Source organism: Sceloporus occidentalis, unplaced genomic scaffold (assembly GCF_023333645.1).
Source record: "Sceloporus occidentalis isolate IW3139 unplaced genomic scaffold, rSceOcc1.0.p SCAF_11, whole genome shotgun sequence".
NCBI classification, from domain to species: domain Eukaryota; kingdom Metazoa; phylum Chordata; class Lepidosauria; order Squamata; family Phrynosomatidae; genus Sceloporus; species Sceloporus occidentalis.
In genome coordinates, this window is record NW_028316991.1 from 6,519,894 (window position 1) to 6,539,129 (window position 19,236).

General features: G+C 39.9%; 2 protein-coding genes across 2 annotated transcripts; both read left to right on the plus strand.

Annotated features, from left to right (window-relative positions):
• The first annotated feature begins 883 nt into the window (after positions 1-883).
• LOC149305487 (general transcription factor II-I repeat domain-containing protein 2-like) lies at positions 884-17,968 on the plus strand. The gene is made up of 2 exons (XM_089477533.1): positions 884-1,039; positions 17,195-17,968. Exons 1-2 carry the CDS (start codon positions 884-886, stop codon positions 17,966-17,968), a joined length of 930 nt encoding a protein of 309 aa, XP_089333659.1.
• A 76-nt stretch (positions 17,969-18,044) lies between these two features.
• LOC149305488 (general transcription factor II-I repeat domain-containing protein 2-like) lies at positions 18,045-18,920 on the plus strand. The gene has a single exon (XM_089477534.1). The coding sequence runs from the start codon at positions 18,045-18,047 to the stop codon at positions 18,918-18,920; it is 876 nt and encodes a 291-aa protein (XP_089333660.1).
• The last annotated feature ends 316 nt before the right edge of the window (positions 18,921-19,236 follow it).

The window sequence follows — 19,236 nt, forward strand, 5'->3', positions numbered from 1 at the left end:
CCCTCCCCCACCCCCTTACCTGAACTGCAGATCTCTCACTCGAAGACTTCTGCAGGGGCCCGGCTGTGCGAGCAACTTCTCTGGCCCCGCTCCCAGAGGAAGGAGGGGGGAGGCAGAATTATGTGACACTCTGCTACTTTCCTGTTCTCCTGCTGCTAGAAGAGACGCTGCTCGCGACCAAAGCACTGGTAAGCAGCCTGGCCCCAGCGGACATTTTTTTGAGGTCTGTTTAGATGACGACCTTGATTATAAGACGAGGGGTATTTTTCAGAGCAGTTGCTCTGAAAAAAACCTCGTCTTATAATCGAGCAAATACGGTAGGTCCGATTCCATAAATTGATCACAGACAAACCATTTACAGCCGTGTTTACAGGCTTAACCTCTAGACGTGTGCACTAAATCTTCCATGAGTTTTACAAACTCCACTCTATGTACTCAATCCAGAAAAGATAGTGGGGAGGACTGCCTCCAGAATATGGGAATCAAAGATTTTGAAGCACTCAATAGAAGCACCATAAGAGACTTTTTATATTTCAAACCGCTAGATCGAGTTAAAGAGTAGTCAGGGTCAGAGATATTCTGTATCATCTTGATAATTTTTCCCAGTAGGGTGTGAGCTTAGGGTCGCTCCAAAATGGAGCCTGACTGAACTAGAGAAATTTCTCGGATTCCTCAATAATAATCATTTGGGCATTAATCTCACTACCAATTACAGTATTGACAAAGTAGATTTTTTAGACATGTGCATGTATATTGATCATTCTAAAGTTCAGACCACTACTTATTTCAAAACGGAAATAGTTAATAGGTATAGCTGGCATGATAGCTGCCATTTTAAAAACTTCAAAAAGTTTTTATGCATGAGGAGGTTACTACCTACCGAATGCACCTTGAAGAAGCTGTCTACAGCGAAATGCATGGTGAGCATGTGCATCCTGAACAGCGTTCCTTCGCCTTTGTGAGAGACTTTGCAACAGAGGACACTGCTGGGAGGGATCCTGAGTCGCTAAAAGGGACGCTTATGGACAGAATCTTTTATGTAAGAGGATATTTTATACTTTATTTGAAGAATTAAAACATTTATTGATTTTATTTTCCCTTGTTTGTGTGCTATCTTTATTTTTTAACTGTATGAGAATCCCCTTTAAAATGGATGAAAGCCAATCCCTCCTCATATCTTGGGATTGAATGCAGTAACTACACCAGGGAGCACCACCCAAAGCATGATTCCACCTATATCAAATTTCCATATGTGTTATATACATACCTGGGAACTTCTGGGCTCCAGGCTTATCCATACACGTATGTTAACTGGCACCTTCCGCATCCTTCCAAAACCGTGGGAGAGAATCTATGAATATCCACTTTTACCATGTACCAGCAACAAGGTAACTTGTAGGAAGATTCTTGAATTGAGCAAGAAATAGAGCATTCTTGGGTTAACAATAACATTTTACACCATTGTTCAGTGGTAAACGAAACATTTAAGTCTCTCTCCCATAGTTTGATAAAAAAAATACGGCAGTATACCTCAGTGGAGGTAAGTTGTTAATAAATAGTCGACAAAAGGTGAGCTGGTGTAGTTTAATTGTCGCATTAGGCGTCCATAAATATGGAGTTCTGAGGAAGAGTGTAAGTTCTGTGTAATGTGGCAATGTATGTGAGTTAGGTTGAGTCATGTCATCATTTTTTATGGCTCCCCTGTAATAATCTAAGTATCTGCATGGGATATGACAGAGATGGAGAAAGGGCATTCTTCTGAAGACCAGAGAAAAAATCCTGTTATAAACAATCAGGAGAAATAGATGGCTGAATATTATAAAGTGTTTGATAATTCTGTTGTGTTTTTTACAGTTTTGCCAGACACCCAATTTCACCTTTACAATACAAAATGGACACTGAAAAACAAAGAAGGAACAGCATGTTTTGTTACATCTTTACCATGACAACATTACCGCAACTTGCATTTTGAAAGACACCAGTTGTCCCCACCATTGAGATGGCCATGTTAACGACTTCCTAAGTTGCTTGCCTTTTGTCTCATTCTTCTTCAACTTCCTAATGGCTTGTCAACTCACAAAAGTAGGGATGATTTTTGTACCAGTATACCCTAATTTGTGTTACTATTATAGATTGTCAATTTTTTAAATTTGAATGTCATTGTTTTCACTTTCCCCTCGATAAATAAAATATAACGCAATGTTATGTAACATAACTAGTTGCAATAATCAACACTTAAATGTATGGATGAGCTTTATGGTGAAAATTCTAGAAGCTCCTGTAGACAGTCTCTAAAAAAATGACACTCAATATCAATCACAATGGCCTATAATAGCATATAGCATACATCTTCTATAGTTGTTGTGAAAGGACCCTTGTAAATGGGTCCATGATTACATTAAGTCATGGACAAACAACTGATATCCAGGAACATATTACTAAACTGAAAAGAATTTCATGAAATATTCAGTGGAACGGATGTCAAAATGTAACAATCTGCCCTTATCAGGGTAAGAACAAAATGCAGAACGTAAAGATAATGGTGATTACTATTCGTGCCTGGTTATTTAGAAACCATAAATGAGAAATCAAAATCAACTCAGTTGTTTCTACAAAATAATCTGGTGAACTTTGACTTGTTATCAAAATTCCATGTTGTCTACCGTGGCTCATCCTCCAGAATATTCTATTTTCCAGAATAACTGTGAGCTATCCATACAATACTATTGTGGTTGATGGCCACAATAGCATATCTGGAAAGGCATTTCTGTTATGTGAATGTTCAAAAATGAGTTTATGTATCATTTTCAAAAATGTTGATTTTTTTAGCTTTTAGATTTATGTTGTGTTCATTGTGGGCCCTGCTTACCTCTTGTTTCTGCAAGTCACATTTGTACGTTATACACTAGACATGTGCATAATTTACTCATTATATGCTGCTGTGAAATATGATGGCGCTATATAAAACAATAAGTAATAATAATAAAAGTGAATACGAGAGGCAACCAAAACTCCAGTCAGAGCCGGCCTTAGGTGTTCTGGCGCCCTGTGCGGACTACCCCTCTGGCGCCCCCCCATCCCAAAAAACGAAAGGAAAAAAATCTTGTCGCTATCTATCCCCTCTCCCCCTTTATCACTAACTACCACCTCTGCCCCTTCTCACTGCATTCCCCCCTCTGCCCCTTCTCACTATCTACCACCTCTGCCCCTTCTCTCTGCCTTTCCCCCCCCTCTGTCCCTTCTCACTGCCTTTCCCCCCTCTGCCCCTTCTCACTATCTTCCACCTCTGCCCCTTCTCACTGCCTTCCCCCCTCTGCCCCTTCTCACTATCTACCACCTCTGCCCATTCTCACTGCCTTCCCCCCTCTGCCCCTTCTTTCTGCCTTCCCTCCCTCTGCCCCTTCTCACTGAAGGTGATTGCTGCAATTTAATTTAAACTAAATGCCCCCTCCCGATAGCTAAAACTTCCCCCCTCTGCCCCTTCTCATTATCCTTACTTACCTTGTTGAGTCCTGCGGTGGGAGCGGGAGGCGTCCGACTTCCTGTTCTGCCGCGGTGCGCGCTTCACAGCTGAGCGTGAAATGCCAGCACCACGACGGAGTCATGGAGAGTGAGGGGCAGCGAGCGGTTGCTGAAAACTTCACGAGCGACCGCTCGGCGCCCCTGCCCGGGACCTAAATTAAAACATCGTTTTGTTGTGTTTTTTTGCTCTAACTTTATTTAACATCCTCCATATTAAATAAGGTTAAAAAAACTTTATTTAACATTGAGGATGTTAAATAAAGTTAAAAACAAAACAAAAAAAAATGATGTTTTAATTTAAGTCCCGGGCAGGCGCCCCTGTTGCCATGGCGCCCTGTGCGGCCACACAGGTCGCACACCCCTAAGGCCGGCCCTGACTCCAGTTAACTACTTAGTTTCCAACCAAAATAAATCATAATAATAAAAGATTCCATTGTATTTTACCCAAAAAAATCCAACAACTTTATATTTATTTATTTAAGTTTAGACATTTTCTACTTCTGCCTTGGGGAAGAGTTATGCCAAGTGATATAAGTTCCTATGTGCACTGAAGTGAGCATGCACATGCAGCCACCAAAAGCATGTATCAGGCACCTACACTTTACTGCTCATTAAGTTGGATTAGATGCATGTCTTCAGAGTGAAATAGGAGAACATGGAAAGGCAAGTTTTTACTTCTAAGTTATTTTGGGTGCAGTGCAAGGCAGCACATGTATCAAGATCCTAGGTAAATTGGAGTACTAGGTGGGTGCTTTTATTATAGCAGAACAAGATAGATGTTACAAGCAAAAGTAAGAACTTGGAAATCAGAATTTCTTCAGAGCCATTTCCTAAAAATAACATTAAAGATTACAATACAGATGTGTTCTGGACAAAATAGGAATTTAGAAGCCTGGAAAACACTAGAAAATAATATGGGAAGGTGTTAACCCTGGATGACCCAGAGGTATTTTGTAGCTTAATTGCTGCAATTTAATTTAAACTAAATGCCCCCCTCCCGATAGCTAAAACTTTAATATAACCACAGACTAAAACACACACATGTACTAATAAACACACATTTACATACACTCAGTCTAACACACTGACTCAGACTCACTCATCTAGTGCAGAGACTGTGTTCAACACAGCTAGACTTAACGTTATGTTACTTGACCTGAAGTCCATTCTTCGGCTAGCAGGTCCCAAATCGCAATAGTCCCCCCTGTACTTTTAACACACACACACTATCACATAAAGTAAGGGTTGCACAAGTACCCATGGATTAACCCTTTGCATAGCTTATATTCAGCACAGCTCGAATGTTACTTAACCCCCCAAACTTTACCCCTCTGCTAGTGGATCTGCCCAATTCTATAGCCCCCCAGGCCCACCTCTGTGGATTACACTGTTCCTTATTTTAGTTTTTTTTTCTCTCCAACCGGAGGTTGATGATTTGGCTATTATTGCTTGAATACTGCTTTCCACCAAAAGACAAAAAGACCACATTCCCCATAAGCTATTCCTGTTTTTATATAGAAAGAAAACCACTGGATAGTTTTGGTCGGTCAAAAGCAATAGTGTACACATACCTCACTGAACATAGAGGGACCATTTGCTTATCCCTCTAATAAAAGTATGAGGTAAAATTCTAAAACTATAATAAAAGCCAGACATGAGCTGAGAAGTGCTAATGATCATTAATTATTTCTACCTATTTATACATTTTCAGCATTCATTTTTATGGGGTTCTTTTATTACCATACATCTTTTGTTTCCATTAATCAATAAAAAGAACGTTAACTGCATAATCCAGACATCTCACTTAAACTGCGTTCATTTCACATAATATTGAATGTGAAATTGACAAACTGTTAAAAATGTTGCAAAAAGAATCAATGTCATTAATCAACACACAATTTGTTAATTTTCCCTCATCACAAGTTTTGCAATCAGTCATAGCTCATTAATACGCCCTCATTTCAATGGTTTGAATGAACTTAATTAGCACAGCCACTCAATACAGATGTATTTATTCAGTGGCACCAATAAAGTAACAATGCCATTAGTCACATTTCTGGAGCCTAAATCCCAGTGTAAAACAATGTTACTGGTGAATACCCTGTACAAATTTCCTATGGGACTTTAGACAGTGTTTTTAAAAAAAATTTGATGGTACATAGGAACAATTCAGCCCATCAAGTCTTCCCAGTTTTCCTACTATAAAGGCTCATATGGCAATCCATTGCATGTTTAAGTTCCCTTACTGTTTAAACATCTACCACTTCTGCTAGGTGGCTGTTCTACTATACTTTATCTGATGTTCTAATCTAATGCACTCTCAGTAAAGTAAAATTTCTTCACATTACATCTAAGACTTTCACTTGTAGTTTTAATTCTTATCTTGTTCTAACATCTATCCTTCATTGAAATAAACGTGTCTTCTGTTCTTTGTTAACTCCTTTTATATCTTTAAATGTTTTTCTTAACTCCAATGTCCATACCTGGGAACCTTCCATGTCAGGGGAGCAGGGTCTTCACATGCCCCGCTCCCTGCCCATTTCGCCCTTAAAAGGGTTTTTTTTCCTGCAATGTCAGCTGGAACACCCACTGACATCAGCAGGAATGCCCCAACGTTATCGAGAATGCCCCCGACACCATCGAGAAAACCCCCAACATCATTGCGAATGCCCCAACATCAGCAGGACCATGATGTCACAGGACCACCTGCTGACATCAGTGGGCAGTCCTGGCTGCATCCCGCAAGGGAAGGCTCCGGGTAGCTGGAGCTCAGAAGTTCTCAGGTATGCCCATCTCTCTCTCTCTTCTGTCCTCCAAGCTATACATATTTAGATCTCTAAGTCTTTCTTGATATTTTTAATTAATCAAACCAGTGCTGAATTTGGGAAGATATTACATTGTTTGGGTCTGTATCCCAGTGTGTAATAAATTGAGAGACCCCAGAAAAGCCTTTAAAGAAACTAGGATTTGCATACAACAGTTGGTACCCAATAGAACTAGAACTGACCTGTGTTCACTCACAATGTGATAACTGTGGAATAAGTTCCAAGTCCCTTGGAAGATGCTAAGTTCAGGCATGTATCTCTTTTTCCTTTAGCCTATTCATACCATTCAAAATTGCCCATGACTTTCTTAGCTATCAAAATCGTAGAAATAGTGTGTGGTCTTTACACTTTATAGGGTAAAGATTTTAGTGTTGTTATTACATTATTTTCATAGCGCTCCAACTGTAGAGCAATTACAATGAAGGAGGATTAATTATTATTATTTATTGCTATATTGTTGTTTTTATATAGTGCCCTCCAATTCCACAGCATTGTACAATGGGTAAACGGGACATAACAAGTAATTTATAACGTAACAATTTGACTTACGGAAACAAGAGGTAAGGAGGGCCCTGCTCAAACAAGCTTACAGTCTAGAGAGAGTTAGGATTTAGCACGCAAGAGGGCAAAGTGCCACTGTTAGGAGTGGACCAGCCACACTAGTATGTGAACTGAATATTTCTACAAGTAAAAATGATGCTTCCTACCATTGTGAAAGGAAATGTACCTCTTTATTTTGATAACAATAACAAGGAATACATTAAATAAATATGTATATGTCAGTTTATTAATGAACCTGTTTCCTGTCTAACTAAGCATAGTAGTTTGCTGCGGCAAACCATGGTGGTTTGTGCCACACTCAGAAGGATAGCAAGCTTTTTCTTATGCTTCTACAAAGAAGACAAAAGCCATGAACTCATATCAGAAGTCAGAGCAGAAGAGATTGTTCTAACCCTGAAGAGGACCTGTCTGCAGCCTAAATCCCTTTCTTCCTACCCCTACTGTATTAGGCAGGTAAATACCTATGCTGTTTGGGTGTTTTATTTTGTGTTTTTTCCACAGTTTGCACCAATCTTGGAAACTTTTCTCTTGCCACCGCATCCTGGGAGGTTCATGACATTGAAACATGGATGCCAAGGTCTTTGAAGACGGCCTTGTATGCTTCAGAATTTTCATGTTTAGAGATAACTGTGTTCCTCGTGCACTCAGATTGCCCTCTTTTCACCATTTTAAGCATCAGAGCCATCATCGAGTGGTTAAAGTTAGGTAAGCACTGACAATTTAACACAGAGACAGAGGCCATTTTTGGCAATGACATTACGATTCTTCTTTTCAAACTGATTTGAATTCTTCATAAGACCAGTAATCGTGTCATCACAAACATTTTCCTCCCCCTTTTTTATTATTATTGTTTTATCCTGTGCTCTTCTATATCAAATGTATCAGTGTATATAGACCAGAGCCGTCTCACTACACATTTTATTCCAGGACATATTGCACATCAAAGGGTGCCAATAACATTGACCATAAATACCCTTCTGTTGCCAAAACCAATCAACTCGATTCCTAAAAGCTTCCACAACACATATAGTCAACCCATCTATATGTAATTAATTCCAGATCTTTTTAGGGACTCTTATTAGCGTTATAGAAACCATCAATGGACAGTTAGGGCCGAAGAAGGGTCTTGCACAGACATCCCTCGATATATTGGGATACCAAGAAAAAGATTTAACCAAAATATCTGTAGTTGGAAATGTCAGTGGGCTGTAGAAAATTCATTTTATCCTCAGTGGAAAAGAAATGCGTTAATTGACAGTGGTTTCCCCTTAAAGTCTTTTTTTAACTAAGGGATGCAAGTAAAAGATTACAACTGGAAAAAGCTGCCATATTTGAGGTAGGCTCAGAGAGTCTTTTCTTGTGTTCTGTGTGAAGTTGTGTTGAACTAAAACCTATGCTCCTTAAGGATTAAGGGATTGAAAAGAAAAGGATGAACCTGCTGTAATTTAAACCTAGTGATTCTCTGGCACAAAGGTGCAAAAATAAATGGACTACGTAAATCTGATTCTTTACTAGTTCGGTTAAGAAATAATTTTACCTTTTGAAAGTTTTTTTTGTTATTAACATTCCAAAGGTGTCATTATCTTTAAAGCAATTTCTCTCTCTGCTGGCTTTTAACATGAGATCTGAGCACAGAGATCAGCAAGACATCGAATAGGTGGACATGGTTTTAAATTGCAGTTTACCACATCTCAGAAAAATTTCAACTATGTGATGAACAGATAAATCAAAGATATATTTCTGCAGGAGGCTAGTCACAAGGACAAATATTCCTGTGTTAACTTTCAGATCAGTTTTGAAAACCTTCTATGCAAATTCAAGTTTTAATCTAATTGCAAGAGCAATATGACATTGCTATGCATATAGCAAAAATATTTTTTTTTATATTACAGTTAACTATTTTATATATATAGCACACCGATATAAATATGTCCCAAAAGGTAAAATAGTAATTATTTCTATACTTAACATTTAAAGGGTTGGAACGGAGGATGGGCAGGCAATAGACCCCTGTGCTGCTCTGATTTAAATATTGTGTGCCATTGTTTGATTCATTGTATAAATTCAAAAGGGGTAAAAAGCTATTTAAAAAAATAAATAAAACAAAATTATTGTAGATTTAGCAGCAGAACCACTTGCCAAGGTTTCCTCTTCTTGGCTTGGACAGGTAGAGTAGTTCACAAGTGGCTGCGCTCTCAAGGATGTGAATATATGAAAGAAAGAGAAACACGAAAAAAAATTTATTTTAAACTTTTGGTAATAAAAACCAATAAAAACACACAATTCCACATACAACCACCAGTAACTGCCCCAAGACTAAATGTTTCCAGCCCCCCGCCCCAAAAAAAGCCTCACCAAATTAAAGGGACACTCCAATGCCCTATAGAGCCCTGGCAAGGAAGAATGTATATTACTTTCCAAGTACATCAGTATGCATTATTCATCTGTTTTTTCCCCCTATTGCCCTTTCCTTGTTAAAATGCTGCAGCGCTATTGGCTGACAGGAAAACACTCCCATTAAGCTTGCGTTTCCAGGGGTGAGCCGGTGCTTATGAGACATGGAGGTCTAAGCAAGACAAGTATTTGCACCAATACATTACTCCGCCTGCAAGGAATTGAATCCAGGGGACTGAAAAACATGGAAAATGAATGGAAAATATTCTAGTATAAAGGTAAAATCATGCTTTTCTATAAATCGGAGTGCAGATTTTTACAAATAAGTCACACAAGTTAATTAAAGTCACTCAATCCTTCGCTTGCATTCTCTACCATACATTATTTCCATCAGTATTTTTTGAAGAGCTGTCAGAGGCAGGGTAGATCTTAATGCCAGGGGTAGGATGCCTAAAGTAGAAAGGTGCCCGACTGATAAGTGTATTCCGAGGCAGGTGCACACCCAGGCCTCCATGTTATTCGTGTACCTAAGGTTCTTAGATACCGTATTGGCCCGAATATAGGCCGCACTTTTTTCCCCCACTTTAAGTCTTTAAAGTGGGGGTGGGGCCTATATTCGGGGTCTAGCGCCCGACGCCCGGGACATGCAGTCCCGGGCGCCGGGCAGGCAGTGGGGTTAGGATACAGATCCCCCGCAGCGGTGCAGGGGACCTGTATCCTACTCTCTGATACGCTCAGACAGCCTCCCCTGCCGGCACTTTCCACGAGGAAAGTACCGGCACGAGAGGTTGTCTAAGCGCATCGCCGGTGAACGCCCCCCCCCCCGGACTTACCAGAGCAGACTCCCGAGTGTCTTGCGGGGCCGGCGGAAGACATCTACGCAATACGCGTATAAAACTTCCAGTGCCGGCACTTCCGCTGAGTGCCGGCACCGGGAGTTGTATACGCGATTTGCATAGATGTCCCCCTTCAGCCCCGCAAGACACCCGGGAGTCTGCTCTGGTAAGTCGGGGGGGGGGACAGAGTGGCAGCATATCTCCGGGGGGGGGAGAGGACAGAGTGGCAGCGTATCTCGGGGGGGGGACAGAGTGGCAGCATATCTCGGGGGGGGTAGGACAGAGTGGCAGCATATCTCGGGGGGGAGGACAGTGGCAGCATATCTCGGGGGGGGAGAGACAGAGTGGCAGCATATCTCGGGGGGGGAGAGGACAGAGTGGCAGCATGTTTTTTTGGTGCTTTTTTAAAGAAAAAAACGTTTTCTTTAAAAAAGCACCAAACTTTTAGGGTGCGGCCTATATACGAGGGCGGCCTATATCCGAGCCAATACAGTATACTAACATTCCTTATATGTGTGTATGGGGTCATGTAGCATTATTGTAGCCTGCACAAAGGTGATGAGGTGCACGTCTCCACCAAGAGAGGCATTTTCTCACCCTCACTGCTTTCTGGTAGCGGAGTTGATCCATGACACTCCATAATCCATAAATTTTCTGGGTATGTTCATTTATCTTCAAGTGTATGCTTTCATTTTTTTTTATTTTATCTAATTTAATACTTATGTATACCAGTGATGCGCACATAGCACACAATACCTATAGTTACAGGGTGGTACCACAAAAATATTGTCATAGTGTCAGATATTCTACGTTTCTGTATATAGATCCTTGGTTGCTTAATGTACATCCGGTACAGGTCAGAGGAACAAATATTGATGTAGAATCCCATGAATGGAAATAGCATAGAAAAGATTAAAAAGGAAGCCTATGAATTACTTTGGTGCAAAGGTGCCTGGAACCAAATCAGGGGACATCATAGAAAATGATTCTGATAATAATTATGAATGCAGGTATATGTTTTTGCCAACATGCACCATTATAGAAACTTTCTACTGCATGAGGCAAAAAGCATTCCCCTGCATATATTTCAGCCTTCATTGACATTATCATTGAGGTGCAACTGGTATCCTGCTAGGCATCATGAGCAAGAATTTTACGTCTGGATTCTACTTGAAATACACTTTCTACTGAGCTTCACAGAGCTTCAGTGGATATTTCTGGTTACATGTTTTTTCCAGATAAGAAAAATTGCTGGATTAGACCCAGATAAATGGAGCCTTTAGTAGAAGGACCAACATAGAAAAAGATGTAAAGTTGCATGAGCTTTCGGGACCTCAGAGGTCCCCCCATCTAAAAAAAAAAAAACAGAAGCCTCCATGAGTGTCTCCTGAAAAGGTGGATATTTGTTCATCTCAACATAATCAATTGCAAAATATTTGGATTTAGAGTTTTAGAAAGCACACACCATATTTGAAAAGCATGTAAACATTTTTGCTTGTTTTTGTACGTACCCAATACCTCAAAGGATTAGATATCATTTTATCTCAGTCATAGTCTACTGTCACTAGGTTCCAAAATTCTCTTATATGTTAATGAGGTTTGCACTGTTGAGCAATGATTGTCTTGTTGTGTAAATATTATCAATGTCACAGTTACTTTTTTTAATGACAGTATTTTGCTTCTCAGAATATGAGTCTGTTTTCATGGGATTTTTACTATTATTTTTAAATCTGTATGTTTTTTTCTATCCCAGGTTGCTAATCTTTTCACATAATGACCCAAGCACACAGCATGTTCTGTATTCATGCTGCTTACCTCACTTTTCTGATTCCACATCAACCAGAACATTTTCTTTCCTACAAATGCATCCAGGATTTTTTATTATTGTTATTTATAAAAAAGGAATGTTGGCATTTTGTGAGCTCTTAAAGTAGATGACCCATGGAGCAACAATCTCTAATTTTTAAATATATAAAATTGATTGCTAAGTGGATTTGAAGACTCAAAACAGGATGGCACGTAGGCTGGTATTTTATTTCAAACAAGTTGTAAAGCTTCTTGAAAGCACTCAGAAGACATATCCAAGTAAACAAAACAATATTACTATGATAGTCAAAAGTAAAGTCTGAAGGCCAAGGACTGACACAGAGCTTTATGTTTCTTATTCTGTTATAATGCTGATGGCCTTTGGTTCCATTTGGACCCATTTAAATATCTGTGCCTCATCACAGCATGTAGATCTACTGAAGAAGAGATCCATCACCGTCAGCGGATCATATAGGTAAACGCAAAACAAACAGTGGAGTTTGGATGCTATATCTTATTAATACAGCAATAAAGTACAAAAGTCGGTAGAATGTATATATTAGAAAGAATGTTCATAATATGATATCAAATATGGGCAGACATTCGGAAAGACATCAAACGATAGGTACGTGACTTGATTTTAATTAGTGGTCAATGTATTATTAATTTGGCTGCTGTTTTGTGTTAATAAAACAATTAAAAATCTGGGCCTTGGTCTATAGAAGACTGTGGTTCAGTAATGATCCCAGGAAATCCCTTACAATTTAAGGGTCTTTTTATCACAGTACGTTCTTTGGAAATAACCATTAAAATATGATTGAAAATGAAATATTGGTAACAGAAATATAATTTTTTCCTGATTTGTATTCTCCTTAGATTTCTCTTTTTGCTCTCAATTACTAATCACAGTCTATGACCATCCTCCTTCCCCCCCCAATCCATTTCTCTTTTTAATTTGAGATTTTTAGGAATCTTTCCTTTGTCACTTTAGGTTTTCACAAATCACTTTTGGTTGGTTGGCTTTCTCATTTAATACTCGCCTGGAAAAAAAACTTTCCTTCACTTTGATGTTATACCACTTCCCAAAATGAAAATAGATCTTTCACCTGCTAGTTTGTATGTTTATTTTCAAATCATCCATCAAGATCTGTGGCCAATGTTGAAAGTGAATGCTACTTAAAGGTGAAGTCCATGGAAAACAAGATTTTTCTCCTTGAGCATAAAATACAGTACTGTATACAATAATGTAAGTTAGTATTGACAAAAAATGGTTTTATATCATTTTGTTTCAGTATGTGATAGATAAAAGTCTATGTTGCCATAGCTGCATTGAAAGCACTTCTTAAAAAGTCTCAGTTAATATGTTATTTCTTCAAGTATTGAGGAAAACAACTTTCTTTTCTCTGTATGCAAGAGAACTGTCTGGTCGCGATGGGGCTAAAACAGAAAAATTCAGATCAGATCAACAATATCATGTTCATTCCAACACTTTTAAATCCCTTGATATCTTGTTAATGATAGGAAATACAGAACGTACAAGTTAAAGAGTTAAATAGACAACATTTGCCAAAAAAAACAAAACAAATAAATTAATGGCATCCATATACCTTATACCAATTGCAAAACTAATACTAATTATCTCCTAAGAGACCTTCAACCAGGGTATATTTGGAGAATATAATGTGATGCTCATTATCTATGTTCATAAAAGAAGCAGTTCTCAGAGGTAATATTATTTCTCTATATAATTAGATTGTATTTTAAAAACATTAACTTTTTCTGGTCTCCTGGAACCCCTGGTATGATCATTAGCCAATGTGATATGTAGAGATATTTATATTAATAAGCCAAATACCTCTCTCACTGGGATCTAACCCTCACAGTCAGTCTGTGAGACATATGTCTGAATTCCCACTAATATAATTAGCACAATAATAAAAGCATAATCACACAAGTACAAAGCTCGGAAACCCACTATATTTCTTATTACAAGTGGTTAACATTTATAAGGTTCAGAGAAAAGTCACATGGATTAGTTTGGATAATAGTGCTAAGCATAATAAACCAACACCTATAAAATATACATCAACAATGTAATAAATTGTGAAGGTTTAGCCTTCACCAGAGAAAAAAATAATAATCTCATTGTTAGAAAAGCACATAATCTAAGATTCCCATTGATATTCTACAACAGGGAACACAACAGCTGCCTAACTCAGGAGCTCACATAATCTTAAAAATATAGGAAATAAAATACTCTAGATATCTCACATTTATTAAAATTAATATTTTACATGCCAATACACGCTATATATATATTAGCATGTTAGTATAAACATGGAACTGCCATCAGTGTCAGTTTCAGTTCTGACTGCAGAAGATATAATAAAGAAAATAGCCATGTAATCATCGTACTATACGATTTTACATGTGGTGGGAGTCGTGGTGTACGTTAGTTTTGGATTTTTGTTGTTCCTGGCCTCACAATTAGCCTCCTAAATGCTTAATTCTATCACTGAGTGTCTCCTTACCTTTATTCTTAAATTTGTTACATAATATGTCATCTTTCACCTACTAAGAAGTTGTTCTTCCTAGTGGTCTCTCTGGCAATGCTAAAAGCTTCTTCGTAGAGATTATTACCTGATGATCAAGTTGAGACAACAGAACGTAACTTTTAAATTTAACAGCTTAGGTCTAACAAAATGTATGAGTTTCACATTCAAAAGCCTTAGGTCACAAACTCTTGTAGGAGCTTGTACTACTTGATTCTCCTCTTACACCTCTTGTCCTTTCACAGGGAACTTTACTTCACCATGAAACAAGGCTCCCTTTGATTTTACATTAAGTTGGAAGGCTGACAGAGAGAATTCTATATATCTTCTAAGCCAACTAGATAGATAGATAGATAGATACATAGATCGATACATAGATCGATACATAGATAGATTGATTAGATAACAGAGTAACAGAGGAGGAGACACAGCTGTCTTAGAACAATAAATGCAGATAATAAGTAAAAATAAAAGTGAATTAAATCAAGATTTTAAAGATTTTATTATTCATTATGGAACTGGATGGATAGATTGCAGTGAAGTCGTCAAATCAGAGGTGAGCTGGAGGGGTGGATCAGAGCAGATGAGGGTGAACCATCCTTTAGTGATCAATTTTGGTCCTACCTGAGGAGGCAGGAACGCAGGAGGTTAACGCAGTAGCGTACCTAGCGGGGGGCGGGGGGGCGGTCCGCACTCAGTGCCGCTCATCAGGGGGGGCCAATTTGCCGGCACCCGGCACCCCTCCAGAGACGGACAGTAATGTCCGCCGCTGGAGGACCAGGCTCGCAAGGGAGCGGTATCGGAGGTCTTTAACAGGTCTTCAACCCTTGAACCTGGCTTAAAATCACTCAAGGGAGCCGGAGGTCTGTTAAAGACCTCCGATATCGCTCCCTTGCGATCCACGCGGCAACAGCTGCTGTGCGCCGGGATTTGTTGTCAGATCCCGGCGCACAACACTGAAGCCGCGCCCACTGAACCGGAAGAAGACAGAAGAACTGAAGAAGAGGAGCGAAGAGGAGGAAAAGAAGCTGTAAGGAGAAAAGAGGAAAGGTAGGAAAGCATTCAGTGAGTGAGAGTGGATTGGTATATGTGTGGATTGGTATGTGTGGATTAGTGTGTGGATTGGTATATGTGTGGATTGGTATATGTGTGGATTGGTATATAAGTGGATTGGTATATGAGTGGATTGGTATATGAGTGGAATGGTATGTGTGTGGATTGGTATGTGTGGATTGGTATATGTGTGGATTGGTATATGTGTGGATTGGTGTATGTGTGGATTGGTATGTGTGGATTAGTATATGTGTGGATTGGTATGTGTGTATTGGTATGTGTGGATTAGTATGTCTGGATTGGTATATGTCTGGATTGGTATATGTCTGGATTGGTGTATGTGTGGATTGGTATGTGTGTGGATTGGTATGTGTGTGGATTGGTATGTGTGTGGATTGGTATATGTGTGGATTGGTAAGTGTGTGAGAGTCAGGGGTGTTATGCTGTACCATTTCCAATGTATTTTTCATTATATAATTATGCTTTAGTACTGGGGTCCTCAAACTACGGTGCATTTACCCAGCCCGCCGGGTGTTTTTGCCTCAGGACATCCATGTGTTCCGAAAGATGCTTTCGGAACACAAGGATGCCTCTGTGAAGTCCCTGCGGCACGCGTTTACTTTAAAAACGCGGGGACCGCCGGGAGCAGGCGCACGCAGCGACGTCACTGACGTCCCATGCGTGCACCCATGGCAACCGAGCGCGGAGAAGCGGAGAAGAAGAGAAGAAGCAAGGACGCGCGCTGGAGGTAAGTGTTTACCAGCGGCGCGTCCCTTCGGTGTTCTGACCACCGATCCTCCGGTCCTGCTATGGCCGGAGCGGTGGTCGGAACACTGAAATGGGGCAGTACACAGGCATACAGCCTCCAGCCATACTGTATGGCTGGAGGCTGTATGCCTGTGGGGGAACATACTGCCAGCCTAATGTGGGGGGAACTATACTGCCAACGTAATGTGGGGGACTATACTGCCAGCCTGTGGGGGGAGCTATACTGCCAACCTAATGTGGGGAACTATACTGCACCTAATGTGGGGAGCTATACTGCACCTAATGTGGGGGACTATACTGCCAGCCTAATGTGGGGGGAACTATACTGCCAACGTAATGTGGGGGACTATACTGCCAGCCTAATGTGGGGGAACTATACTTCCAACGTAATGTGGGGGACTATACTGCCAGCCTAATGTGGGGGGAACTATACTTCCAACGTAATGTGGGGGAACATACTGCCAGCCTAATGTGGGGGACTATATTGCACCTAATGTGGGGGAACTATACTGCCAGCCTAATTCGGGGGACTATATTGCACCTAATGTGGGGGAACTATACTGCCAGCCTAATGTGGGGGACTATATTGCTCCTAATGTGGGGGAACATACTGCCAGCCTAATGTGGGGGACTATACTGCACCTAATGTGGGGGGGAACTACAACCTAATGTAGGGGAACTACAAACTAATGTGGGGGAACTATACTGCACCTAATGTGGGGGAATGTTGCTGGCATATTGTTTTTGTAGCGATGTATATATTTATTGGTATTTTACTAATAGCAATTTGGAATCCCTAGGAAACAATTATGTCAAGAAAGAGAAAAATTGACTCGGAGTGTAGGATATTCAAAGAACAGTGGACTTTTTCATACAGTACAAGGAAAGAGCTGTGTGTCTGATATGCCAGAATATAGTGTCTGTGTTCAAAGAATACAATTTGCATCGACACTATGAAACTCAACATAAAGATAAATATGATTGTTTGGTCGGAGAAGTGAGAAAAGATAAAATATTAAAACTGAAAAATACATTGACAGCTCAGCAAAATACTTTTGTGAAGCAGAAGCAGCTAAATATTTCATCACTGAGAGCAAGTTTTCAAGTTGCCAAGCTAATAGCGTGCACTGGCAGACCATTCGTGGAGGGAGAATTTGTTAAAGAATACCTTCTTTCTGTTGCCAAAGAGATGTGTCCAGAGAAGGCCGATTTATTTAGTACAGTGAGTCTTTCAGGACCTACAATTACACGGAGGATTGAAGAAATGGGAGACAATCTGTATCAGCATTTGCAAAACCTGACAAAAAAACTTTCCTATTTTTCCTTGGCACTTGACGAAAGCAATGATGTTCGTGATTCTGCACAACTTTTAATTTTTATTTGTGGGACGAATGACAATTTCGAAGTCACAGAAGAGCTTGCTGCACTGCAAAGCATCAAAGGAACAACTACAGGAGAGGATATCTATGAAAAGGTTTGCCAAACTGTGAATGGTTTGGAGCTGGACTGGGCTAAACTAGCCAGTGTGACAACTGATGGTGCTCCTAGCATGGTGGGGTCTAAGAAAGGAGTAATTGCTCGCATTAACCAAGAGATGGACAAACATAATTATTCTCATCCAACAGCCATACACTGCCTCATCCACCAATAAGCGCTGTGTAGTAAATCACTCAAGTTGGACTCTGTTATGACAATTGTGGTATCTTGTGTTAACTTCATTAGAGCTCATGGCACTAAACCACAGACAATTTCAGGAATTTCTGTCTGAGCTAAATGCTGACTATGGAGATGTTCTGTACCACACAGAAGTCCGTTGGCTGAGTCGAGGGAGAGTTTTGAAACGTTTCTATGACTTACTTCCACAGATTACAGCTTTTCTGCTTTCAAAAAACAAAGAAGTACCAGAGCTTAATGATGCAGAATGGAAATGGCACCTTGCCTTTCTAACAGATGTAACAGAGCTACTCAACAGTTTCAATGTGCAACTTCAAGGAAAAGGGAAGCTCATCTGTGATATGCAATCACATGTCAAAGCATTTGAAGTAAAATTAGGCCTCCTCATCAAACAAGTGAAGGAGGAAAACTTCTGCCATCTACCCACAACTCAAAATCTGTTAGCGGAAAAACCATTGGTTGCATTCCCAAACAAAACATGTGTGGATTCACTGGAAAAATTGCAAAAGGAGTTCCAATTTAGATTTAAAGAGCTTCATCTCCATGAACAGGACATACAGCTTTTCCGTAACCCATTTTCTATTGACATTGAAAATGTGGATACAATTTACCAAATGGAACTGGCTGAACTGCAGAATTGTGACTCTCTGAAAGACGCATTCAAGTCAAGCAGCCTTTATAGTTTCTATGCATCTCTCCCCTCTGAGACATATCCTCATCTCAGGAACCATGCACTCAAAATGGCAACCATCTTTGGCAGCACTTATATCTGTGAACAGACTTTTTCCAGAATGAAACATCTGAAATCTCCAACCAGATCTAGACTAACGGATGAACACTTGCATCACTTGTTACGACTAGCAGTGACAAATATGGAACCGGACATTGACCATCTCATTAGCCAAAAGCAGGCCCATACTTCCCATTGAAATACTGGTAAGTTTGTTGATTTAAGTTTACTTGTTCTTCATTTTAAATATTGTATTTATTGCCGTTTTGTTTCTTCACTTCAAAATAAGATATATGCAGTGTGCATAGGTATTTGTTCATAGTTTGTTTTTTTAACTATAGTCCGGCCCTCCAACGGTCTGAGGGACCGTGAACTGGCCCCCTGTTTAAAAAGTTTGAGGACCCCTGCTTTAGTACATCATAACTCCCATCACTCTATACTGTTCCATACAGTGGCAGAGCTGGGAGACAGAGGCCTTGCACCCCCACCGCAGGACTCCTGAAAGGTAAGTGAAC